The sequence below is a fragment of the Piliocolobus tephrosceles genome, chromosome 10 (assembly GCF_002776525.5).
Source record: "Piliocolobus tephrosceles isolate RC106 chromosome 10, ASM277652v3, whole genome shotgun sequence".
Classification (NCBI taxonomy): domain Eukaryota; kingdom Metazoa; phylum Chordata; class Mammalia; order Primates; family Cercopithecidae; genus Piliocolobus; species Piliocolobus tephrosceles.
Window position 1 is genome coordinate 121,740,447 of NC_045443.1, and position 26,875 is coordinate 121,767,321.

General features: G+C 49.3%; 1 protein-coding gene across 2 annotated transcripts in view; it reads left to right on the forward strand.

Annotated features, from left to right (window-relative positions):
* The window catches only part of DNAH10 (dynein axonemal heavy chain 10), a 175,380-nt gene that overhangs the window by 138,493 nt on the left and 10,012 nt on the right, over positions 1–26,875 (forward strand). For both annotated transcript variants that reach the window (XM_031936393.1, XM_026457372.2), the window contains 14 exons: positions 132–329; positions 1,012–1,173; positions 5,266–5,440; positions 11,190–11,371; positions 12,478–12,614; positions 13,834–14,051; positions 15,060–15,281; positions 15,581–15,728; positions 17,185–17,464; positions 18,316–18,545; positions 19,408–19,681; positions 24,217–24,321; positions 24,734–24,888; positions 25,791–25,945. In XM_031936393.1, coding sequence (XP_031792253.1) covers positions 132–329; positions 1,012–1,173; positions 5,266–5,440; positions 11,190–11,371; positions 12,478–12,614; positions 13,834–14,051; positions 15,060–15,281; positions 15,581–15,728; positions 17,185–17,464; positions 18,316–18,545; positions 19,408–19,681; positions 24,217–24,321; positions 24,734–24,888; positions 25,791–25,945 — 2,641 coding nt within the window. The remainder of the gene's footprint in view (positions 1–131; positions 330–1,011; positions 1,174–5,265; positions 5,441–11,189; positions 11,372–12,477; positions 12,615–13,833; positions 14,052–15,059; positions 15,282–15,580; positions 15,729–17,184; positions 17,465–18,315; positions 18,546–19,407; positions 19,682–24,216; positions 24,322–24,733; positions 24,889–25,790; positions 25,946–26,875) is intronic.

Below are 26,875 nucleotides of genomic sequence, written 5' to 3' on the forward strand. Positions count from 1 at the left end.
ATAGAGAGAGAGAGAGGGAGGGAGGGAGAGAGAGAGAGAAAGAGAGAGAGAGAAAGAAAGAAAGAAAGAAAGAGAGAGAAAGAAAGAAAAGAGAGAAAAGAAAAATACGTTTTTTATTCCTTCCTCTTCAGGGTGTAATCCAATGATCCCGGCAGAAAATATAGAAAATGTGGTAAAGCATGTTGTTTTGGTTCACCAGTCCGTGGGCCACTACAGCAAACAGTTTCTACAGAAATTGAGGCGCAGCAACTATGTCACTCCCAAGAACTACCTTGATTTCATTCACACCTATTCAAAATTGCTGGATGAGAAAACTCAGTATAATATAGGTAAGCCTGGGGGATGGGGTGGTTGACAGAGGTCATTCTTATTTATGGGTAAGGATTCGAACGCGGATCTTTTCTTTAGTAAGATCAGCCATCTTCAGTATTGAGGCCAAGCGAAGCACGTCTTGGATTTTGTGTCTTGGAGCAATTCTTTCATGTGGGTAGGACCCTGGCATGTCCTTATTTTTATTCTCAGTGTTGAGTCATAGACTTTGAAGCTTTACATTTTCATCATATTAGCAATGTTTCAATTTTGTTTTTTATCTTAGAGATAGGGTCTCTGTTTCCCAGGCTGGAGTGCAGTGGTGCAGTCATGGCTCACTGCAACCTCAACCTCCTGGGCTCATGTGCTCCTCCCGCCTCAGCCTCCTGAGTAGCTGGGACCACAGGTGCAGCCACCATGCCTGGCACACATTAGAGATACTGTGTGCTGCAGCAGCATGCACTGCTGGACAGGGCTTTTTAAAAAGTGCTCTGGCTATTGGCCAAGGGAAGCACTGTTTTCAGATATATATTCATTTTGGCTGATGCCATCCCAGTATGGCAGTGGAGGTACCGAAAGACACGTGCCATCTTCTAAAAATGTTTTGTTTTGTTTTGATAAGCTGAAGTTAGGCAAATCCCAGTGATTGTGTTGGGAACAGTGGCCACCTCGACAATGAACATAGGTGCCCTCTTTCCTCAGCTCAGTGCAAGCGTCTGGATGGGGGACTGGACAAGCTGAAGGAGGCCACCATCCAGCTGGACGAGCTGAACCAGAAGCTGGCCGAGCAGAAAATCGTGCTGGCCGAGAAGTCCGCCGCCTGCGAGGCCTTGCTGGAGGAGATCGCCGTCAACACCGCTGTAGGTGGGTAAGGGCCGGGGCCAGGGCAGCCCATCCCCCAGCAGGACAGGGCTCTGCCAGGACGTCCCTGCAAAACTGCTTGTAGGCACCAAGCATGCCATCTTGACCCTGCAATTCCTGTTTCTTCCTGAATTCGTGTCCAGCCAGTCTCATCTCCTTTCATAAGCACTGAGACACTACCATATGTAGGCCCCTGCGCTGGTAGCCTGAGGATGTGCCAGGGAGTAGAAAAGTCACTCGACCCTCAATGGGCTGGTGAACTAAGTCCGTGGGGTTGAAATGACCTAAGCCTTGGCGTCATCGATGCGGGACTTTCTTGGCTCCCCTTGAAACTGTTTCAAGGTTCTTTCTTGAGCTCCTTCCCTCGGTCTTCCTGGCCAAGGCTCTGTGTCACCTGCACTGTCCTGCTCTTGACGACTCTACCCTCCTGCGATGCCTGGCACAGGACAGCTCCTGGATCCCACAGCTCTGTGCCTGGCCTCTAACCCTCCTCTCTGGGTCTTTGGGCCACTGGTTTCTGATGTGTACCCTCCCCAGCTCATTCTCAGATTCCTGCAGATGCTACTCGACCTGCCTGCCTCTTGCTTCTCCTGCTGGTCTGTGTTTGTGTTGCTAAGTGTCATCTCGGTTCAGTTCCTTTGTCATTACACCTGGCCCTGTGCACAGGATCCATTTGTCATCACTCTGGCACCAGCACCCTAACTTGGTGTTGGCAAACTGCCTCTCCCCAACTCCCAGTGACTGCCATCCGGATGGGCTTATTCTAACCTGGCAGAGCAAATAGAAGTTATCTGGGGCTGCACATTTTGCGTCAGCCAACATAAAGACTGAAGATTATTTGTGTTCATTTATTGCATGGCAGTGCTGTGAAGAGACTGAATTCAGTGACCGAGCCCAGATCCCTGAGATGCTCCTAGTTTATGTGTTTCAGCATCTTCCATGTCCGTGAGCTACCATGTTTTCTTATAACAATTTCACATTTTTCTTAACTCGACCGTTGTTAGCTTCTGTTGCTTGCAACCAAAGCAACTTAACCGATAGATATCCTTTCCCAGGAATTTGTGGCAACTCCTTGCTGCCTGTTTTGATGCTGAGTCCTCATTGTGGCCATGAAGGGTCCCATCAATCCCTCTATGTCATCTTGCCCACCTAATTTCCCATGACACCCTGTCGCCTGCTCACAGCATCACCTCTTCATGCCCGTGTGAGTCCTGCAGTAATTTGCTCTTTCTCTCCCTTCGGTCTGCTGAGAATATCCATACCACGTCTCTCTTCCTATCCGTGTTTCTTCTACCAGAACTTTGATAAAATGCCTCATTCCCACATAGCTGCACTTTGCTTTGATCTGTCTTTTAAAAACTATATATTTCTGGCCCTCTAGATATAAAAAACTATCCATTCCTGGCCCCTTAGATGTAAAACTAGACGGGAAGTGTCTTGAAGGAAGCTGTTATTCCACGTATTCATCTGTCCAAACAGCAGATACTGACTTCAGCTTCATGGCAGGCACCAGGGTGGGGAGAGTGGGGGCTAGAAACTGAATGAGACTCAACCCCTGCCTCGAAGAAGCTCACAACCAAGAGAGCCCCTCCCCCAGTGCCCAGGCTGCAGTTCGTACTGAGGACGACCTGTTTGCCACACCCATGTTTAGTGCCTCTCCTACCTGTGGTTGCTTTTCTTTCCCCATTGCCGTCATCCTTGTCCAGGGTCACCTTGCTCCCACTTGGAATTTTGGAGGAAGCTTCATCTAGGAGCTGTTTCCAGGCTGCCTGTCCCGATCAGGACTATTCTGGTTGCAAATGGTAGAAACTGAGCTCAAAGTGGCTTAATCTAAAGTGGAAACGCATTGATTCCAGAGGCATGCTGGCTTCAGGCACAGCTGGATCTAGGACTCAAGTATATCAGTGGGAATCTTTCCTTCCCTTTCTTGGCTCTGCTGTCTTCTGTTTGGGCTTCATCTCAGGCAGCAGGCTCTGTCCATGCTGAGAGTTTGGGAGCCTCCCGCATGAGGTTGGCATCCTATTAGCTCAGCATCCCCAGGGGAGAGAGGGCTCTTCTTTCCCACGCATTCCCACAAAGCTCCCAGAACTGGCTGTGACTGGACAGATTTGAGTCACATGCCCTTGCCCAAACCAATCCTGGTGGCCATAGGAATGGGATACATTGACAAGTCCTGCAGAGGGTAGGGTGGGGTGCAAACAGTCCTTTCTCCTGAGGGTGGCTCTTCAGCACCTGCCCTAGCCTCTAGCCTGTGCTCCTGCCTGGCTGAAAGAGCCCATCATTTTGCTCCTCAACATGAGTCAAGCACCTGGCTTGGCCGGGCCCCTTTGCATGCTGCTCCCCACCCTGAGGTTCCTGCAGCCTGTACCAGCCCTCTTCCTTCCCGGCCAGCTCTGGTGGTCCTGTTTTCTATGTGTTCCGTTCCTGCTGGCCCCACCCCTGCCTCGGCATGCTCACAGCTTAGACAGATTCCTTTCTGCTCTTCTGTTCTGAAGGTTCCACACTTGTGATCTTGCTACCCTTTTCTGACGCATTCATCCCCCTGCTGCCCCAGGGAGAAGCAGTGCCTGGGCTGGGGACCTCTACAGTGTCAGGGCCCGTGCACGGCTTTGCACACTGCAAGTGCCAATGCTGGCTTGTTCGCTGTGGAGATGGATTCCGAGAGACCTTAGCATGGGGGAGGCAGAGCCTCTGCAGCCAGCCTCTGTTTGCAGAAGGCCTGCTGCATGCATCTCCTGGGGCTGCTGTAACAAAGCACCGTGATCTGGGGGCTGAAAACAACAGACATTTAGTTTTTAAAATTAATTAATTAATATTTTTTCTTGAGACGGAGTCTCGCTCTGTCACCCAGGCTGGAGTGCAGTGGCGCCATCTCAGCTCACTGCAAGCTCTGCCTCCTGGATTCAAACGATTCTCCTGCCTCAGCCTCCTAAGTAGCTGGGACTATAGGTGCCCGCCACCACGCCCAGCTAATTTTTGTTATTTTTAGTAGAGACAGGGTTTCTCCATGTTGGCCAGGCTGGTCCCGAACTCCTGACCTCAGGTGATCCGCCTGCCTCGGCCTCCCAAAGTGCTGGGATTACAGGCGTGAGCCACCGTGCCCGGCCAGCAACGGAAATTTATTCTCTCACAGTTCTGGAGGCCGAAGTCTGACGTCAAGGTGCCACCACGCTCCCTCTGAAGGCTCTGGGGGAAGACTCTTTCATGTCTCTTCCAGCTTCTCAGGGTTGTTGACAGCCCTTGGTATTCCTTAGCTTAGCTTATAAATGCACCACTCCAGTGTCTGTCTCCACTGCCACACGCCTGTCTTCCCTGTGTGTCTCCACATGGCCTTCTGATAGGGACCCCAGGCACTGGATTTAGGGCCCACCCTAACCCTGTATGACCTAATCTTAACTAATTCCATCTACAAAGACCCCACTTCCAAATAAGGTCACATCCCGAGGTCCCAGTGGGCACGAATTTTGGTGGGTGACACTGCTCAAAGCACTGTGAGCCAAGCCCTGCTCTAGGTTTTGGGGTTCCAGCCCTCGGGGAGGTGCTGACATCCTAGTGAGTGAGGGGACCCAGACAGTGGATCAGTCAACGGTGAAGTGAAACTTTCCGATTGTGATCGGTGTCATGAAGCAAATCAGCAAGGCAGGGAGAGAGAAGGCGACAGAGGGGCAGCCTCCTTAGAGGGTGGCTCTGGCTGGGCCAGAGTGAGCATAGGAAGAGGTGATGAGAGGCAGAAGGAGGAGACTGCAGGGAGCTGGTAAGTAGAAGGGGGACCCCCGGCATCCTCAGTGAACACTGGTGAGGCAGGGCTGGGGGCTGTCAGGAGCCACGGGATTTGTCCTGGATGGAGTGGGTGGGACACAGGTGGGCCAGTTGAGGAAGGTCGGAGTCAGGGTGGCTGTCTGGTGCTGGAGGCCCCACGCATGGTGGGGTTTTCTGTCCCACCAGGATCACTAAGGCTGCCACATTGGCCAGAGCTCCTTAGATCCCCACTGGGGCTCAAGCCAACCTTTAAGGACTGCACTCTGCTCAGAGCCGGTGGCCGCGAGTGCATCGCCTCTGAGCCCAAGTTTACTCACCCCCTGCTCCACCCTGCAGCTGAGGAGAAGAAGAAACTGGCGGAGGAAAAGGCCATAGAGATAGAGGAGCAGAACAAGGTCATTGCCATGGAGAAGGCTGAGGCCGAGACGACCCTGGAGGAGGTCATGCCCATCCTGGAGGCCGCAAAGCTGGAGCTGCAGAAGCTGGACAAGTCGGATGTGACTGAGATTAGGTAACACCCCCGGGCCGCCATTCTGGGCTTCCGTTCCACCTCTGCAGGCCAGTAGTCCCCGTGATCGTGGCGACCAGGAGCTTACAAAGGAGCCGACACCATGTGCTGCCACCGCGCCTGGCTCTCTCCGCGGTGGGAACTGTTGTTGCCCTCATTTTCGGATGAGGAAAGCGAGGCCCAGGGAGATAAGGCGGGCACCCTGGGCATCCAGCTCCCCCGGCTAGTAGGAAGCAGGGCCTGCTGACCTTGAACCCAGGCCAAGGGAAGGATGGAGTGGGGTAAAACAGTGCTCTTCACGGAACACGTGGGGGCAAGTGTCCGCCCTCGCAGGGGCAGAGTGCTCAACACAGGGCGAGCCCTGCTGAAAACAGCTCAGCAGAGATGTGTGCACACCACGGCCAGACTGGCGATGCCTGAATCCTTTTCTGGCCAAGGAGGCTTTCAAGGAGGGTGAGAGTAGGTCACTATTGAGGCCCCCATACATCTTGCAAATCAATCTGTAAGACGACCCTGTCCCCCACACCAGAGGGCTCATCTGCGGTCAGCGAGGGTGACCTGGTGTGGCGTGGGCCAGCAAACTTTCTCCCCGCATGGCTTGGTCTCCCCAGGGCACTGTTCCTGGACTCTGATGGTCAGTTGAGTCTTGTGAGTAAAGCCCAAGGAGGGAACACTGTTCTGGTGCCAGCCTCCGCCCACTGCCTCTGCCTCTGTGCTGCCTGGCCCTGCACAGACCCCCCAGCGTGGGAGCCTCAGTTCTCTCCTTCCTCACTCTTCATCCGGAAGGAGATCAGTCTTCCTGGCCCCACACACAGGTCTTGCAGCCAAGAGGCTCCATTCCTGGGTCAGCAGTGGGCTTCCGTTCTGGGCTCCCGGTGGAGTAGTGCGTGTTCCCAGCACTTCCTGTTTTTCTGCCTCTGTGCTGCCTGTGAAGGCTGAGCAGCACTCCTTATCCAAGGCCGTGCCCTTGTTTTCTTGTTCATGAAACATTTGTGAATTTGAACACGGAATTCAGCTCATTCCAGGACAGGGGACCTGGTTCGTTCTTGGGAGGTCACTTGGAGGTGCCACTGTTATCAGCAAGAAGTCATTATTTCAATGTTGAGAATGGTGTCAAGGAAGGTATAAGGATGGATGTATTAAAACTTCAGCACTAAGCGTTGGAAGTTGAGGCTGAGGTGCCAGGACACAGTGGAAGTGCACACCCAGCGGAGGGTAGGAGACACGGTCCCACACACATTCTCTCAGGGGAATATCTAGCTACCGGTAATAGGATTTGGGGCACTGCTCCCAGGTCAGCAGCATAAAAACATCATGAGAGCAGAGGCCAGGAAGGATTTTTGAAGGGGATTTATTTGAAGAGAAGGAACGGTGAGTCCCTTCCATCAACCCAAGGTGGAGGGGTGGGAAGGAGCTTCCATCGGGCCAGATAGAGAGCTTGACACGTGTCCCCTGCAGTGAGACAGGCATTGCAGACAGTGCCCAGCTCACCCCTGAGAAAGCCAAAGTACAAAAGGAATAATTTTTACACATTCATACATGGCTCTTCCTCTTTGCTGTGCGACATTTAGCAAGTCATCTAACTTATCTGTGCTCCAGTTTCTTCATTTGTAAAATGTGAATAAGAATTGTCTTGGCTGCATCAGTGTCTTCATGAGGATCATATAAGCCTATATGTGAAGAACTGGGCTGGGCACATGGTCAGAGCCATGTAAGCATTAGCCGTGATTATGGCTCCAACATCCAAAAGGTATGCTGGGAAAAGCCCACAGCCACTGTGTCCTCTATCAGCTCTGGTCACCTTCCCACGCTACAACAGGTAGTGCGGGTATATCATTTCTCGTATACACATCCCGAGGATTTTCATGCATGACCAAGGCAACCAGGTACACAAGGGTCTCTTCTGTCCCTGACTTCAGGTTCTGAGTGTTTGGAGAGCAAGGGATACCTGCAAATCCTTTTATCCTTCTTTTATATACAAACTGTAACACCCTATGCATATCTTTCTGCATCTTTTCTGCTTAGCAATATATTTTGGAGATCTTTTGCATGTTGATATATGATGAACTTCCCTGATATTTTAGGACATTCCTCCACATTCCATTGTGTGGCTGTGCCATAATTTATTTAACAAGCCCTTACTGATGAGTTTGTTGAATAAGTTGATTGTGTCTCCAGTCTTTTGCGTTTACAAATAGCGTGGCAAAGAATAAACCTGAGCATAGTTAATTGTGCACCTGGGAGAGTCCACCTGCAGGATACATTTCTGGAAGTGGAATTGCTGGGTCCCAGGGTGTAGGCATTTATAATGTTCATAGCTGTTACCTAGTCCCAGCCATGGGGATGGAACCTATTTATCCTCACCGACAATCCAAGTGAGCAGTACCTGCTTTTTCCTAGACTCACCAACAGGGGGAGCAATCACGTTTGGATTTTTCACATGTTGTAGATGAAGAGTGGTATTTGTGTAGTTTCAATTTGCATTTCTCTTAGTGTGAGTGAGGCTGGCCTTTTTTTTCCTATGTGAAAAATGTGTCTAAGAGTTATGTGTATTTCCTTTTCTGTGAACTTGGTTTGCTTATCTGTTGGGCCGTGGTATTGTTGCTTTATTTTCAAAACCATTTCCAGGGGCTTTTTTATGCAGTGGGGAGATCAGCTTTTTATCCATGAGGGGAGTTGCAAATCTTTTCCTGGTTTGCCATGGGCCATTTGACTTTGTTTAGGAGGTTTGTGTGTGTGTTTGTTTTTGCCATGTATGTTTATTTTTGTGTGGCAGATTTTAGCAATATTTTATTTTGTGACTTTTTTAAAATTAATTTTTTGGGACAGAGTCTCATTCTGTCACCCAGGCTGGAGTGCAGTGGCACAATCTTGGCTCACTGCAACCTCCGCCTTCCAGGTTCAAACGATTCTCCTGCCTCAGCCTCACAAGTAGCTGGAATTACAGACACCCACCACCATGCCCGGCTAATTTTTGTATTTTTAGTAGAGACGGGTTTCTCCATGTTGGCCAGGCTGGTCTCGAACTCCTGACCTCAGGTGATCCACCCACCTCAGCCTCCCAAACTGTTGGGATTACAGGCATGAGCCACTGCACCCAACCTATTTGGTGACTTTTGGATATTGTGTCCTAGTTAAAAGACCTGATTACACTGCAAGATTGTAAAATAATTTCCCCATGATTTATTTTTGTACTCTTATGGTTTAATTTTTTATATTTAAATCTTTTATCTATTGAGGATTTTTTTCCTGGGGTTTTGTGTGAGTTTGGATCCAATTTGAGTTTTTCCAGATGACTAAAATCTGGCTTTTCTCAGGTCATTTGGATGTTAAGCACAATGAGCCAGCACTTACATCTTGACAATTTTATAATCTTTTAAGTCTTTAAAAAGCGTTTCCCTCTTATCATACTCAATCCTCTTTGTGGGAATCATTAAATGTTAAGGCAGGAAGATGAAGAGTCATGAAGATTAGAAGTAGATGTTTCTCTAACTATAAAAGTATAAAAGGCTCCCTTTGTTGCTGGCTTTTGATTTTTACTTTTCTTCCTTTCATTCATTCAATAGTGATTGGGTGTCTGTCCCCCACCCCACCCCTGCCCTGAGCAGGCACTGGGGCCGATCAGCAGTGAGACAGGGAGGCAGGGCCTTCACTGCATGGAGCTGACACTCTGTTTTCCTATAGGAATCCCATGTGCATAGGGAAATGATGTAGGATTAGGTTAGGAAGGAAAGGTCCTTGCTGCTCTGACAGTGGGTGTTGGGACCTGACCTAGTCATGGTCATGGCGGGTGGAGGGGGCACCTTCTCTGAGGCTGCAAGGAGCTCGGCTGGAGAAAAAGCAGAGACAGCTGCTGTGTCAGGGGTAGAGCGCTGGGGGGCGGGGAGTAGGGTTTAAAATGATTATTTTCTTCCAGGGAGGGTAGCATATCATTCTCCCTTTCTCATTCCCAAGTTTGTTTAGTGATAGAAGAAAGGAATCGAATTAAACAGACATCTCCATTTCTCTTGTCTTGCAACCTCAATATTTCACACACCTCGGTCATCCGGCATTGTGGAAAGTGGTGTGTTCTCAATAAGTGAGATCCCAGAGCGTGGCCTGTAACACAACAGCAGAAAACTTCACTTTCATAGACTCAGAGGATTTGGGAACTGGAAGGGTCTGGTTCTGTGTCTCACTTTACAGATGGGAAAACTGATACCCCTGGCTGGTTCCTAACTTGCCCAAGGGCTCAGGACCCTGCCTCAGGCCTGGGCTCTTTCTGTCTTGAATCTGAAAACATTTCCCCTATTCTTTCCCTACCTGCTTGTTCACAGAGCAGTGGCCGGGGCCTGGTTTCCATCCACCCTGAAGGAACCTTTTAAAGACACTCGGACAGGCTGCTGCTGCTTTCCTAAGCAGCCAACACCAGCATAACTGAGCCTGTCCCTGGTGACTCAGGGCCATGTCTTTCATCACTGGGCTTTGTGCTGAAGTGTGGGCGCCCTCCCTCCTGGCCGTTGCCCTGGCTTGTCCGTACACTATGGGGCCCTCTCTCCTCTGCTGCCTGCGTGGGAGTGTGTGAGGGTGCCGGGGTCAGGAGGGGTGGGGGATTTGCTCATTGCAGAAAGCCTCCAGGTTGCTCAGTCTGCTCAGGCTGTCTCCTCCCTGTCTCCCTGTCTCCTCCCTGTCTCCCTGTCTCCTCCCTGTCTCTCTGTCTCCTCCCTGTCTCCCTGTCTCCTCTCTGTCTCTCTGTCTCCTCCCTGTCTCCCTATCTCTGTCTCTATCCTTGTGCATGTGTCTCCCTCTCTGTCCCTCCATCCCCCTCGTTCTTCTCTAGCTCACCCCAGCCTCCTACTAGAGCCCAAATGCCTGGGCCCCTGCCTGGCTGCCCCCATACTGCTTCCATGTCCTCTGGGGCCTCTGTCTCCTGCTCTTCTCTCCTTTTCCTTCCTTTCCTGCTTTGCCTTCTCTGTGCTTTTCTCCTTCCACTTCTGTCTTTCCATAGCCTGGTCTGGGAGACTTCTGTGGCTTTCATTGACCTTGCCTGGCAGCAGGATGCCCCAGTGAGATGGGTTTGGTTCCTTCTCCAGCCTTTGCACCAGCGCTGCTGTTCTGTCTCCTGCTCTGTTGGCAGTTCTGGTTCTCCAGAGGACCAAGGGCAGTGAACATCTGAGTTCTGGAGGAGCAGAGTGATGATCTAGTCTTATCAAAGCCACAGAAAACAATTATGGGGCAGCATAGGCTAGAAAGAGCCCAGGATGCAGGAACCCCAGGTCTCGAAGGTGGTGTCAGCACAGCCAGTCATGCAAGCTCCTGGGACCCTGTTTCTCCATCTAGTAAATGGGGAAAGATGATGGTGGTAGTGATAGCGGTGATGATGATAATGACAGTAATGACAGCAACCACCATTTAGAGTCTGAGGAATCAGCCGAGGGTGTAAGTAAAACATAGGTGCTCAGGCTTCACCCTAACCACTGATCCAGACGCTCCGGGGATGGCCTGGGTTTGTATTTTAATGCTGTCCCTGCACCATGATTCGGCTGTGTTCCAGGCGCCTGGTCTGGAACCTGAGAGGGGTACCCGGCCCCGCCCTTAGCGACGCTTCCACCCAGGAGTGCAGTTTGTGTTGGGACCTGGCTTCTTTCATTTCCAGGCAGCATCAGCTCCAGGCACTGCCTTTTAGTTGAGCTCCTTTTTCTGGAGCTCTTTTTCAGGCCAGATCCTGGCCACATCCCTGGACGGACCCACGTGTGCCTTGGTTTCTTGCCAGGTCGTTTGCTAAGCCCCCGAAGCAGGTGCAGACGGTCTGTGAATGCATCCTCATCATGAAGGGGTACAAAGAGCTCAACTGGAAAACCGCCAAGGGCATGATGTCCGACCCGAATTTCCTGAGGTCTCTGATGGAGATCGATTTTGATTCCATTACCCAGAGCCAAGTGAAAAACATCAAAGGTGAGTGTCGCCACGTATGGGAATCGCCAGGGTGGATCTCGGTCTGGCATCTCAGGCTCTGGACAGGGATGGAGGGCAAGGAGGCTTGTTGCGGGCAGGCCCTCCCCTTCTGGTCGGATGGTATCAGATGGAAAAGGCAACTGATGGTCACCAGAGGAAAGCAGCAGCCCCGTGACGTGACCCTGGGAGAGTGGCTGGGGATGGGCGGTGGCAGCCGTGCCCACTGAGGCTTCCATTCAGCACTAGTCCTAGCTCTCCCTGTCAGGAAACAAGATCTTCTCATTGGAACCTAGCTCAACCTTGTCTTCTGTGCGTCTCACCCAGTGCTGTTCTGTCTGTGCTGTTCAGTGCACATGCAGAAGCCCAGAGCTGGTCCGACCTTGACTTCCTGCCTTTCTCTTCTTGTCAGTATCAAGTCTTCTGGAGGTCCCTGGGGAGTGGGCACGGGGGTGGCCAGCATCACTGATGGCCAGCCTCTCCTCCATCTTTGGTTACAGGACTGAGTTCCCTTTGAGCTCAGTTCTTGGCCCTGCCCAATGCTCAGCCAGGTGGTGAGAGTGGAATGGTGTTAGTCTTTGCGAAAAGCAATACAAGTTCACACTGTGTTTGATGGTTTATTTAGACTCCTATCAAATGCTTTTTCTTAGCCCCTTAAAAACAAAAGCAAACTCAACACAAATGACCCCAATCACTACAAAAACCCAACGCACTCCCTCTGTCTGAATCTTCATTGGATGGACTTCCGTTTATGTGAAATTCCTCCTGGGGTGAGGGTGCGGGTGAAGGTAACAGGTGGCCTATAATGGCCTGTGAATTCCAGTTAGCCACGTGGGTGCCCAGCTGGGAGTCTCCATTATGTCCTGGGTCTCCTGCATGACACCTGCGTCCTGGGTGGCAGTAAACCATGCCGCTCGCCCACATCGGAAACATCAGTTTACGCAGAACCCATTCTGGTGTGACACCATGCTGTTGGCCGTAGGAGAGCTGTGTGCATCCTGCTCACGGGGCTGCTGAAGAATAAGAAACTAGTTACGTTTATTTTGTCTGTTTTATGTTCCCAAGATGAAGCTTGCCACTCATAAAAATTATTGCATGTTCCACGTTAGGCCTCTTGAAGACTCTTAATACCACGACTGAAGAAATGGAAGCTGTCAGCAAAGCCGGGCTGGGGATGCTGAAATTTGTCGAAGCTGTAATGGGCTACTGTGATGTTTTCAGAGAAATCAAGCCCAAAAGAGAGAAGGTATTGCCCGAATGTAAGACTGCCACACCACTGCCAAGAGACCCCTTTGGAGTCAGAATTCACATGTACACACCTTTGCTGAAAAAATTCTCCCAAGGTTCTGACTTTAAACTGCATAAACTTTCCCCCCGCCCCCCAATAAATGGTAATCCTGAAACACCACTATCACTTAGGCATAGTGTGGGTGGTGTACAAGACCGAGGTCTGAAAGAGTTTCAAACTTTCTGTGAAAGTGTGGTATAAAGATGTTCAGTGGTGGCTCACGCCTGTAATCCAGCACTTTGGAAGGCCCAGACGGGAGGATCACTCTAGCCCAGGAGTTTGAGATCAGCTTGGGCAACATAGTGAGACCCTGTCTCTACAAAAGAATTTTTTTTTTAATTAGCCAAGCATGGTGACACACACCTGTACTGCCCGCTACTTGGGAGGCTGCAGTAAGCCATGACTGTACCACTGCACTCCAGCCTGGGTAACAGAGTGAGACCCTGTCTCAAAAAAGAAAAAAGAAAAAAAAAAGACAAAGATGTTTAAAGTTGTTTCTCTAGGGTCAAAGCAGAATTTCTCAGCTGCAGCACCACTAAAGTGCTGCCTGGCGGTGGTGGGGGGGTCTGTCCTGGGGGGTCTGTCCTGGGCACTATAGGATGTTTAGCAGCATCTTTGGCCTCACCCCACTGGGTGGCAGTAGCACCCTCCCTCCAAGCCGTGACATCCAGAAATGTCCCCAGACATTACCAAACATCCCCTGGGGGACAAACCTACCCCAGTGGAGAGCAGCGGGGCCAAAGTCACAGGTAGATCACAAAATACAAAGAGAATAAGGTTGATTTGATCATTTTGAGTCATATTGTGACCTTGCTCTATAGCTCGGAATTGTATTATTCAGAAAACTTAGAACCAATAGAAATACTGTGATTGTCTATGATATATTCTTCTGAGTTTTTGACTTACAACCACAGTGTCATCTTACTGTGACCTCAGTACATGAAAGTAAAACTGTCTGATAACTTAGGTGCTGTGTCTTCTAATGGGACATAGAGTTTTTGCAGCAAACAGTTGAAGAAGAAACTAAGAAGCCACGTGTCTCAATATAGCATATAGTGGCTCCGAAAAGCACAGACACCATTAGAGCAGCTTGGACATGTGGCCTGGTTTGAGGCCATTGTATCGCGGCCCCACCATAGTCCTTTTCCCCACCTTTCTGCAAATTGTCTTTACTTAGGTGGCCAGGTTGGAGCGGAATTTTTACCTCACTAAACGGGAACTGGAAAGGATCCAGAATGAGTTGGCAGCAATTCAGAAAGAGCTGGAAACATTGGGTGCCAAATACGAGGCCGCCATACTGGAAAAGCAGAAGCTGCAGGAAGAAGCCGAGATCATGGAGAGGCGGCTGATTGCTGCAGACAAACTCATCTCGGGTCTGGGGTCGGAAAACATCAGGTCAGCGCAGCTCACGAGCCCACATGTTGTCGTTTGTAAATGGACGTCACCCACAGAGTTTCTCACCATGTTGATTCTTTATCTCACGTTGTGTTTTTATGTGAAAACCACGTGACCAGGTCTTATTTTTCCTATTATCATGTTTATGGCAGCTAATGGCTATTTTATAGACTATTGTTTTTATTAGGCACTGAGTGTTATTTATTAATTACTAAGGGTCAAGGAGGCAGTGCCGCTGTGGAGACGGAGAAATCTGTAGCATTTAGCAAGGTTTAGGGAGTGTTCACTTCTTGGTGACCTCTAACCCCTAGGTCCTTTCTAGAAGAGTCTATGGGAGAAGCCCATTGCTGTCACTGCACAGATGCCTTCTAAGCGTCCCAGTGGCTTGTTCAATCCTGGACTTCAGTCTTAAGTGATGGGGCTGTTTGATCTTTATGGGCAAGACCGCTTGGCCACAGCTCATTCACCGAATAGGGCAACAATTTTGAATCTGGCATCTGTAAATGTGGTGTAGAAAACACTGAAAAATACTGTTTGCATGTGGTAAACAATTTTCAGTATTTCTAAAACCTAAGTCTTGGGGCATTTACTGGAAGAGGCCAAATGAAACAGATGCTTTCTTTTATCTTGGGTGGAATTCTGTCATTGAGTAAGGCCAGAACTTGTTAGCTCTGCTGGGCTGATTTATATGTCTTTGATTAAGGCTTCGGAAACAACGTGATTACTACTTAATGTGATCCATGCAATGTGATTACTACTTAATAAAGACCACAGGCCTTTACTGAGCCCCCTGCTTGATGCTGGCTGCAAACACTAGGTTCACTAGGGTGGGAAGTTGCAAGATAAGCTGTTGGTCTCTGTTCCCCGCGAGGAAAGAATATCTCAAAACATGTTTCCGTCTGGCTAGCCCTATTAGCAAGGTATCAAGCTGGTTCTTCTGGAATGTTCCTTTTGGTTGTGGCCAGAAGGTAAACTGCTCACGGCAACCTCCCTCTCCTCCCGTGCCAGGTGGCTGAACGACCTGGATGAGCTGATGCACCGGCGCGTGAAGTTGCTGGGGGACTGCCTGCTCTGCGCGGCCTTCCTGAGCTACGAGGGAGCCTTCACTTGGGAGTTCCGTGACGAGATGGTCAATCGGATTTGGCAAAACGACATTCTGGAGCGGGAGATTCCTCTGAGCCATCCTTTCCGGCTGGAAAGCCTGCTCACGGATGATGTTGAGATCAGCAGGTGTGTGGCACCCTGAGCCAGCAGGAGGAAGGGGACATCTTAGCACAGGGAGTCTACATGGGTGTCACCCCACGGGGAGGCAATGGCCTGGGGGCATTGCCAGGACCACAGTTGGCTTGACTGCATGGAAGTGGCTGGGCGAGCTGCAAACCCAGCACGGAGCCCTTCTCCCTAGAGCCTGAGGAGCCTGTGCAGCCTGGGGATGGGTAGATTGTTCTGGAAGGCCAGTCCTACCACCCTTAGCCCTTGGCTCACAAATTGGTGAGAAAAGTTCATTTCCTGGTGGCTGTTCCTTCCAGATGGGGATCCCAGGGCCTTCCCCCCGATGACCTCTCTGTTCAGAATGGCATCCTCACCACCCGGGCCAGCCGCTTCCCTCTGTGCATCGACCCCCAGCAGCAGGCCCTCAACTGGATCAAGAGAAAAGAGGAGAAGAACAATCTGCGGGTATGGCGGCTCCTCCCGGGGCGTCTCCTGCCCCCGGTGCCTGTTCTCTGGAGAGTGCCCCTCCCGCCTCCTGTACCTGGCAGTCCCTAGCCTCAACGAGTCTGGGCAGAAATGCTTCCACCCTGACCCCCACGCGGAGCCCTCCCCCACCTCCACCTCCACCCTGTGGGTCTGCCAGGACAGCACAAACCACCGTGAACTCTGCCTGTCCCCTTGCAGGCTGTGAGCAACCTCAGCTTCATCTTCCTCTGCCCAGTACGGGGTTCGTGGTCTGCGTGCTCAGTCACTATTTTTTGGAGCTGAGGTGGGGGATGGGGATGCCGGGGAGGAGAGAGTAATGGCTTGATTGAGATGTAATTCACATACCACACCATTCCCTCACTGAACACATACAATTCAGTTTGAGTTTTAGTATGTTTACAGAGTTGTATACCAATTACCAGAGTCAGTTTTAGAACATTTTTATTATCCCTGGAAGAAATGCTACATCCTTTAGCCATCACCCCTCCAGTCTTCCCATTTCTCCCTCCCTGAGTCCCTGACAGCCACTCACCTGCTTTCTGTCTGAATGTGCCTCCTCTGGACATTTCTTAGGAATGGCATCAGATGCTGTGTGGCCTTTTGTGTCTGGCGTCTTTCACTCAGCCTGACGTTTTCAAGGTCCGTCCTTGCTGGAGTGTGTCAGGGCGTCATTCCTGCCTCGGGTGAATGGTGTTCTGGTGTGTGAACAGACACATTGTCGTTCATCCATCCATTCACCAAGGGACAGTTGGCTTGTCCCTCTTTTTGGCTGTTTGCAGAATGCCGCTGTGAACGTTGGTGCGCACGTTTCTATGTGGCCATGTGTTTTCAGTTCTCTTGGGGTGATACCTAGGAGTGGAATTACGGGGCGGCCCAATCACTTTTTGCTGAACTAATGAACAAATTAACGATTTTCAATTTTAGCTTTTCCTTATTTTTTTTCTGGTCCTTGATCCCAGGTATTTGCATGCTGTTTGGGGAAGCTCATTTGTACTCCAGGGTCAGGGGAACGGTCTGCCTCCAAAATGCACATGGAGCTATCATGGAGCAAATACTATGAGGGCAGCAAATACTATGAGTCCCTAGACTCCCTCTTCCCTCAGCCTGCCAGGGAGCACTGAAATTGTCAGCCTACCCCTAGTCTACTTCCAACACCTACCCTGTCTCTTCAAGAGAAGGGGTTCTAGCTTACAGGGAGAGGGGCTGAGGAATCCCCTTCCTTTCCTCTCCACCCTGTTTGAGCAAGATCCTGCCCTGAGTCTGGACCTCATGGTGTATAGTCGTTATACCCCTTGTTTCTCTCTTCTTTTCACCTCTGGCCCCCTCGAAGTTCCTGGCTCATCCACTTCCCACTTCCAAGCCATTCTCCCTTTATATTTGGCAGGGCCACAGTTAAACATGCGGGTTTTCAGCATCTGCCTCCACTCTCTTCCAGGTCGCTTCCTTTAACGACCCTGACTTCCTCAAGCAGCTAGAGATGTCCATAAAGTATGGGACCCCTTTCCTGTTCCGCGATGTTGATGAATACATCGATCCTGTGATTGATAACGTCTTAGAAAAAAATATAAAAGTCTCCCAAGGACGGCAGTTTATTATCCTGGGAGACAAGGAAGTTGACTATGATTCAAATTTCAGACTTTACCTAAACACCAAGCTGGCCAATCCCAGATACTCCCCATCTGTGTTTGGGAAAGCTATGGTCATCAATTACACCGGTAAGAATGTGTAGAACCTCCACTACTAATTAAGATGGTTATGATGGAGACTGCAACCTGAGATCGAGGCTTTCCTGGGACGTCATTTCACTCACAGTGACCCCAGATCATTCTCTCATAGGCACATCCGGGCTTGTCAGCTCTTACTGATGAGGTACCACTTAGAGGGTGTGAAGCTTTGAGTTACCTGTCGTGAGTCACCCTGAGATGGGGCTGTGGGCTCACGTGCTCACACACGGGTGGGATGGGATGTCTGTCTGTGGGGGCAGGAAGTTACTCTGTATTCGTGTATTTAAAATACATGTTGTGATGTTGAATTTTTTTTCTTCCTCTCAGTTGAATTCTGATAGAAATTGGATGTTATCTCTCATATTCTCTAGAGTTGTCATGCACCTGCTTAAGCAGGTTAATTCGATTTGGATGTACTTTATTTTCTTTTTTCTTTTTCTTTTTTTGCACAGATGGGGTTTCTCTGCGTTGCCCAGTCTGGTCTCAAATTTCTGGGCTCGAGGGATCCTCCTGCCTCAGCCTCCCAAAGTGCTGGGATTACAGGCATGAGCCACTGTGCCCAGTCTGGGTATACTTTAAACTATGGGACCACAGTCCGTGGAAACCTGGGTTTTATTTCAGAGCATTTTTTCCTTTTTGTCCACCACTCTGCACCACAGCATCGCTATTTTGCTCATGTCTGCCACCTTGCTGCTGTAGAGTGACTTTGGTGGGCAGTGAATCCTTGTGCCTCTGACGTGCTGGCTGAGACCCACACTAAGCTTGTCCCATCACAGCAGGGCAGTGGGAGAGACCGTTGTCGGGGTCCACAGGTGGTGAGGGCCTCTCACTGTCCCCCACAGTCACACTGAAGGGCCTGGAGGACCAGCTGCTGAGCGTGCTGGTGGCTTACGAGAGGCGGGAGCTGGAGGAGCAGCGGGAGCACCTCATCCAGGAGACCAGCGAGAACAAGAACCTGCTCAAGGACCTGGAAGATTCCCTCCTTCGGGAGCTGGCCACGTCCACCGGGAACATGCTGGACAACGTGGACCTGGTGCACACCCTGGAGGAGACCAAATCCAAGGCAACAGAGGTAACAGCCACAGCGGAAAAGGCCCTGAGCCAGGCGGGGCCTGCATGCACCTTTGGAGCATCCAGTTCTCTGTCTGCTCAATGAGAAAACTGGGCTCTGTGGTCTCAGGGATAAAAAGCCACCTCTATTGGGATGTGCTGTGGGGAGGGGAGCCCTAAAGGTGTTCCCAGGGACCCTTGGGCATCAGGTCAGTCTGTTTAAATTGAGAGTGATGGAAAACCCAGCCCTGCCTGGCTTAAGTCAAAGGGGAAGTTATCAGCTGAGAAAGCAGAAAAGTCCAGATATGGCCTCAGGTGGGGCTGGATCCAGGACTTCAAAAATACCAGGAGGACTTGGTTTCTCTCCATTTCTGGGCTGGGCCTTCTACCGGGTTGGCGTCATTCTCTGCCAGCTCCCTACATGGTCAGAAGACTGGTCTGGCCTCATGTCCTCTCAGATCTAAACCCAAAGGGATAAGTGAGAATCTTCCTGTTCCTACCATGAATGTCCTGGAAGTCACTTAAGTCACATTTCTACCCCAAACCAGTCCCAGGAGCTTGAGGATGCTAGGCTCGGGTTGGCTGGGCCTGGGTCACATCTCCTGGAGTCTGGGTGGAACCCCATATGGGATGAAAAGGGAGAGGGCAGTACCTGGAGACTTAAAAGCAGTGTTACTAGAGGAAGGGGCCTTGGGTGCAGGGGTGTCAGCCACAAATATTCACCCCTTCCTACAAGAGGGTGGGTGCCCTCGGTCCCCTGCAGTCCCTGGATGCTTTCAAAGCCCTGGAGCATTGCATGTACCTCTCTGCTGCCCCCTGCCCCTCCTGCCCTCTGCCCACTTCTCAGTGTTTCTGTTTCCAGGGTCACTTGTGCTTTTCTTCAGGTCTCAGAGAAACTCAAGCTGGCAGAGAAGACAGCCTTGGACATCGACAGGCTGCGGGACGGGTACCGGCCAGCAGCCAGGAGGGGGGCCATCCTGTTCTTTGTCCTGTCTGAGATGGCCCTGGTGAACTCCATGTACCAGTACTCCCTGACTGCCTTCTTAGAGGTCTTCGGGCTGTCACTGAAGAAGTCGCTGCCCGATTCCATTCTCATGAAACGCCTGAGGAACATCATGGACACACTGACCTTCAACATCTATAACTACGGCTGCACGGGTGAGCTCTCCCCACGGAGGAGGACACGTTCGTGTAGTTTGGTGTGCCAGATGCGGCTTTAAGGAAACGTGGTCTGTGAAAATGGAAACTTACCAAACGGCATTTTTTTCTTTCTTTTTTTCTGTGTTTGAGATAGGGTCTTGCTCCATCACCCAGGCTGGAGTGCAGTGGTGCGATCACAGCTCACTGCAACCTCCACCTCCCAGGCTCAGGTGATCCTCCTACCTCACCCTCCAGAGTAGCTGGGACGACAAGGCACGCCACCATGCCCAGCTAAGTTTTTGTGTATTTTGTAGAGATGGGGTTTCACTATGTTGCCCAGGCTGGTCTCAAACTCCTGAGCTCAAACGATCCACCCACCTTGGCCTCCCGAAGTGCTGGGATTACAAGGTATGAGCCATCATGCCCAGCTCTGAATGGCATTCTTAAGTGTGGCGATTCATGTTAAAAGAAGAATGTTTAAAGCACTGAATTTTAAGATAGCAGCTTTATTGAGATACAATTGATATACCATAAATTCGCCCTTTAAAAATGTACAGTTTGGTGATTCACAGCGTATTCACAGAGCTGTGCAGCCATCACTCCTCTCTCGCTCTGGAACGTGTCCACCAGCCCCGAAATGAAATCCCACACCCATTAGCAGTCACCCCCGGCCCCCCGCTCCTAGTCCCTGGCAGTCACCACTCTGCCTTCCATCTGTAAGGATTTACTTGTGCTGAACACTTCATGTCAATGGCATGATAGGGTGTGTGACTTCATGACTGGCATCTTGCATTCCACATCGTGACCTCACGGTTGATCCGTGTTGCTGCGTGTGTCACCACTTCGTTCCTGTCTGTGGCTGAGTCACATTCCATGTATGGACAGACCACACTGTGTTTACTCACCCGTCACCTGATGGGCATTTGGGTTGTTTTGCTTTTCTGCTATTAAGGCAATGCTCCTGTGGACATTTGTGTGCAGGTTTCTGTGTGAATGTGTGTTTTTAATTCTCTTGGGGGTGCATCTAGGAAGGGAACTGCTGGATCATAGGTAATTCAATGTCTAACTTTGGAGGAACTGCCAAACTATTTCCAAAGTGACTACAGTCTGTTTCGACTCCTAAATCATGGATTTTTTAAAAACACTTTTTGTTATGGAAAACATATACAAAAGAGAACAGTGTCATGATCGTCTGCGCACCGCTCACCTGGCAATGATCAGCTCTGGCCTTGTTTATATAATCCAGACGGTTCCCCGTCCACCCAGATTATGTTGAAAATTTGCTTCCTATTCAGATCGCTTATCTGTAAGTATGTTAGTTTGTATCTCTAAAACAGAGGTCAGCAAACTTTTTCTGGAAAGGGTCGGATTTTAGGCTTTGAAGGCTAAGTGATTTCTGCCACAACTACTCACTTCTGCAATTGTAGCACAAAGCAGCCATTGGACAATATGGAAGTGAATGGCCATGGCTGTGTTCCAATAAAACTTTATTAGCAAAAACAGGCAGCAGGCTGGATCTGGCCCCTGGCTTGTGGTTTGCCCATCCCTGCTATAAAATGGAAGAATTCTATTTCAAAACGTAGACATAAGGCCATTATCATACCCCCAAATTAATAATTCCTGAACATCATCATATACCTAGTTTTCAAATGTTCCCATTGTCTTATATGTCATATTTCACATTAGTTTAAATCAGGACCTCATTAAGGGTCTATACGTTATAATTGGTTGTGTCACTTAATTTCTCTCTTTTCCCCGTTGCATTTATTTTTATTTTTATTTATTTATTTTTGGAGACAGGGTCTGGCTCTGATGCCCAGGCTGGAGTGCAGTGACACAATCACAGTCTACTGCAACCTCCACCTCCCAGGCTCAAGTGATCCTCCCACTACAGCCTCCTCGGTAGCTGGGACTACAGGTGCATGCCACCATGCCCAGATAATTTTTTTTTTTTTAATTTTTTGTAGAGATGGTGGTCTCGCCATGTTGCCCAGGCTGGTCTTGAACTCCTGGGCGTAAGGGATCCTCCTGCCTCAGCCTCCCAAAGTGCTAGGACTAGAAGCATAAGCCACCGTGTCTGCCCTACCCCTTGCATTTATCTGTGGAAGAAACTTGCCTGATTGCTGGGTTGTTTCCCGTCGTCTGAATTTTGCGGCTCACTCTCTGTGTTGTGTCATTGGAGGAACTCTCGAATGCTAATACATGTAGTTCTTTTCTCATGAGACCTTAAGACTCCCCAGTGAAGAGTCTTCAGCCTTTTTCTAGAGTATGTAATCCTGGCTGCCAGCCTTCGTGGAAGCATGTGAGAAAAGAAGGCTGTCAATTTCAGCATTCATCATGAAAACTTGCACTGAAAACCATCTTTTCAGTATGGTTTCCCCTCAACTATGCCTGGTGTTCCCCTGTCCAGAGACCCTGCTTTATCTTTTCCAGAGTTCACTTGGGTGGGGCAGGCAGTTGCCTGGCAGCATGGAGTGAGAGGGGATCTGGGATCTGACTGCTTGTCAAACAAGCTGTCCACCCATCTTCCTGTTTTTAGCCCATATTCACCCACACTTCCAAAGGATCTGGAACTGCCAGTTCCTGAGCTTTTGATGCATTCTGTGGTTTGCATCTCAGCTTTATCTCCTCCTCATGTAAGAGTCAACTTTCTCAGCTCTGCTAAATCAATTATCACTTGTCCATCTGTCTGTAGCTTGCAGTTTTTTTGTTTTTTTGTTTTTTTTTTTTTAGGCAGAATGTCACTCTGTTGTCCAGGCTGGAGTGCAGTGGTGCGATCTTAGCTCACTGCAACCGCACCTGGAGTTGCTTGCAAAATTTTATTGCTTTTGTCTTTTCTCCAATTTTCTGGGAGCTTATACCTTTTTAAAAAACTCACCATTAGGCCAGGCACAATGGCTCACGCCTGTAATCCCAGCACTTTGGGTCGCCGAGGTGGGCGGATCACGAGGTCAAGAGATGAAGACCATCCTGGCCAACATGGTGAAACCCCGTCTCTACTAAAAATACAAAAATTAGCTGGGTGTGGTGGCACATGCCTGTAGTCCTAGCTACTCGAGAGGCTGAGGCAGGAGAATGGCTTGAACCTGGGAGGCATAGGTTGCAGTGAGCCAAGATCACGCCACTGCACACCCAAAAAAACAAAAAACAAAAGCAAACAAAAAACCTCACCATTTCAGTTGGTTTTTGGAAAGGAGTTGGGAAAAACTCAGAATGGCCATTTTTAAGCAGGGGCCTGTAGAGCGACCTTTAGAAAGCAGAGGTGGACAGGGCACACTTGCATCTCTTTCCATCCTCTTTTGCTGAGACACTGTACTGACAGTGATATTTTCCATGCACCAGTGCTTGTTGTATTAAGTTTGCCATGCCTGCCTTAACAAAATACCACCCACTGGGTGGCTTAAGCAACAGAAATTTATTTTCTCATAGTTTTGGAGGTCAGAAGTCCAAAATCAAGGTTTTGGTAGATTTCGTTTCTCCTTAGGACGCTCCCCTTGGCTTGCAGGAGGCCGTCTTCCTGCTGTGTCCACACAAGGTCTTTCTTCTCTGCGTGTGAATCCCTGGTGTCTGTGTGTGTCCAAATGTCCTCCTCTTGTAAGGACACCAGTGAGGTTGGACTGGGTCCACCCTAATGGCCTCATTTGAACTTAATCATCTCTTTAAAGACCCTGTCTCCAAATACCATCATATTCTGAGGTACTGGAAGTTAGGGCTTCAACATGTGAAGTTTGGAGAAATATAATTTAGCCCTTAACAGTTGGGCAGAAAAGAGATTGTTTCTATAGGACTCACTTAAGTAGCCAACCCTTCTAACACATATGAAGTAGAATTCAAATTACAAATTTTGACTTACACAATTTTTTTTTCCAGGAACACATATCTTCTGTTAAAAAGCAAAAAAGAAAAAAGCTGGTATTTTGCATCCATCAATAAAGAGTCTGTTGATGGAGTGTGTATCCTCTGCAGTAGAGGTTGGCAAACCCCTAGCCAGCATCCAAATCTGGCCCACTGCCTGCTTTTGTAAATAAAGTTTTATTGGAACAGGACCATATCCATTAGTATACATATTGTCTATGGTTGCTTTTGCACTACAATGGTGGAGTTGAGTGATTATGACCATCTAGCTTCCAAAGCCAAAAATATTTACTATCTGGCCCTTTGTAGAAAGTTTGCCAACACCTCTTCTAGACTCTAATGGACACAAATGCCATGGAGTCAGGCAAACAACCTGCCTTCGGTTGAGAGGGTGGCTCTGAGCCTCAACTGTACTGCCCCTCACTGGCTTTTCCTCTTCCCAGGATGGTGTGATTTTACCTCCTGTAGACACAGCCATTTCCGTTACATACAGGAGCATGTCACTACAGACTGGGGCATGACCTAGGAACTGAGCTTATCTTTTTTGCACTTAGATATTCATGGACATTGGGTGCAGAGAGGGCTAAATGCAGCCATACAGTTTGAGTGTTTCATTTCTCTTACATTTAAGCACAGTGTGCGTAAGAAACTCAGGGTTTTTTTTAAGAAATCAATGCTCGTCTGATGTTTCTCTCCAGGGCTGTTTGAGAGGCACAAGCTACTCTTTTCTTTTAATATGACCATCAAGATAGAACAAGCAGAAGGGAGAGTCCCTCAAGAAGAATTAGATTTCTTTCTAAAAGGTAATGAATTTGCCTAGCTTCATTCCTCCCATCTCCTTGCCCACACGATACGTGTATATAAGTTTGTCCATTAAAACAAACAATCACAAAAATTTGCCTTAAAACTTGGCTCCCAACAAGCACTGCATTTTTCACTATTCCAGTTGATCATTCCAGCCTCAGAAATGGCTCTGGTTGAACTCGGAGCAGCCAGCCTCTGTCTCGGGGCCACCCTGAGGCTGGAAGCTGGATGCTACACTGAGCGCCTAGTTGGTGTCACTGGCGGTGACAAGGGCAAGCCTGGGCCACTTCCTCTTTCCAGTCTCCTTCTTGAGAAGTGGACTTTTCCCCAAAAGTGAGAGAAGTCAAAGCAGAGTTGCCTGCTTTGTGTTGGCAGCACAACGGCTGTTTGCTTCTCTTCCGTTGTGATTAGGAAACATTTCCCTGGAGAAAAGCAGAAGAAAAAAGCCCTGCGCTTGGTTGTCTGACCAAGGATGGGAAGATATCATTCTTTTATCAGAAATGTTTTCAGACAGCTTTGGGCGACTTCCTGATGATGTTGAGAATAACCAGACTGTCTGGCAGGAGGTGAGCCCATGCTCCCTTTCTCCTCCTCTCCTTCCCCACATGTCAACAATCTCTCAACCTCAACTGTGGCCCAACCCCTTAAGAGAAGACACTCCTTTGAGTAACCCAGTAGTGTGTAATTGATGTAACCCATTAGTGTGTAATTGATGCCCTCTAACTCTCTGATTGGAATTCTCCTTTGGCTAATTCAGCTAGTTGTATGGGAGATCCAATCATCTACCTGTCCGTCCATCCATCCATCCATCCATCCATCCACCCACCCACCCACCCACCCACCCACCCACCTACCCACCCACCCATCCATCCATCCATTTACCCACCTACCCATTCATCTACCCATCCACCCGCCCACCCACCTACTCATCCATCCATCCATCCATTCATTCCTGTATCCATCCACCCACCTACCCACCCACCCATCCATCCATTTACCCACCTACCCATTCATCTACCCATCCGCCCGCCCACCCACCTACTCATCCATCCATCCATTCATCCCTGTATCCATCCACCCACCCACCCACCCACCCATCCATCCTTCTACCCACCTACCCATTCATCTACCCATCCGCCCGCCCACCCACCCACTTACTCATCCATCCATCCACCCATGCATGCACCCACCTATCCATCTACCTACGGACCCATCCATCCAAGAAATAGTTGTTGGGCATCTACCATGTACCATGTCCCTTGATGGGCACTCGGTGAATAAGAGTTCCTCCTTTCTGAATGTCATAGTCTTTGGGGGTAGAGAATGACAGATCTGACCAGGTGGCCTTCAGTTACTACACCTATAGATTCTCATCCCTTTCCAGTGGCTTTTGCCACCTTCATACACAAATGGGGACCTATGTCATTTCTGAGTTGATGCCACAATGAATATTCTTTGCTTTTCCCAGTGGTATGACCTGGATTCACTGGAGCAGTTTCCATTCCCCTTGGATTATGATAACAACATCACCCCTTTCCAGAAATTGCTTATTTTGCGCTGTTTCCGTGTGGATCGGGTCTATCGGGCAGTGACTGACTATGTGACTATAACAATGGGAGAGAAGTAAGTGTGTCATTTTGTTGATCTGCTGCTTTCCGTGGGGTGTGATCGCTAGGATCCTCCCACCCTGGGCTCAAAGAAAGCAGAGGCTGACCAGCTCCCGAGACAGCTGTCGCCACCCTGTCTGGACAATATTCCATAGCCAATATTCTAGAATTCTTCAATATTCTAGAACAGTGCTAGTCACAAGAAATTCAATGTGAGCCACATGTGCAGTTTCAAAAGTTTTAGTAGCTCCATTATAAAATAATTGAGCGCAATTAATTGTAATATATTTTATTTAAATGAATATATTAAAATTATCATTTAAATGTACAATCAATATGAACATGATTGAGACATTTTACATGCTATTTTTTTTGGTATTAAGTCTTCAAAATCCTGTGTGAATTCACACTTCCAGCACGTCTCAATTGGGGCCAGCCACATTTTAAGTGCTGAGTCGCCACGTGTGCCTCATGGCCATCGCACTGGACAATGTTGCTCTAGCATGGGTACAAAGCCAGGCAGAGAGCGTGGGACTGCAGCTCAGATGTGCCCTTGCAGCCAGCAGGCCATGGCAGTGAGTGATGAGGCTGGGTGGAGTCCTGGTCCCTGGGCAGCTGCCCTTAGCTCCTGCTGACTGATACCATGTGCCACTGGGAACCCACAGTGGCTGGATCCTCTGACTCTGAAAGAAGCTAGGACTTCAGATTTTTACCTGAAATATCCCTGTATCTTTGTGTTGGCAATGAATTTTAAAACACACGTCTGGGTCAGGTGCAGTGGCTCATACCTGTAATCCCAGCACTTCAGGAGGCTGATGTGGGAGGATCGCTTGAGGCCAGGAGTTCAAGACCAGCCTGGGCAACATAGCGAGATACTGCCTCTAAAAAAAAAAAAAAAAAAAAAAAAAAAAAAAAAACGAGCCAGCTGCGGTGGCGCATACCTGTA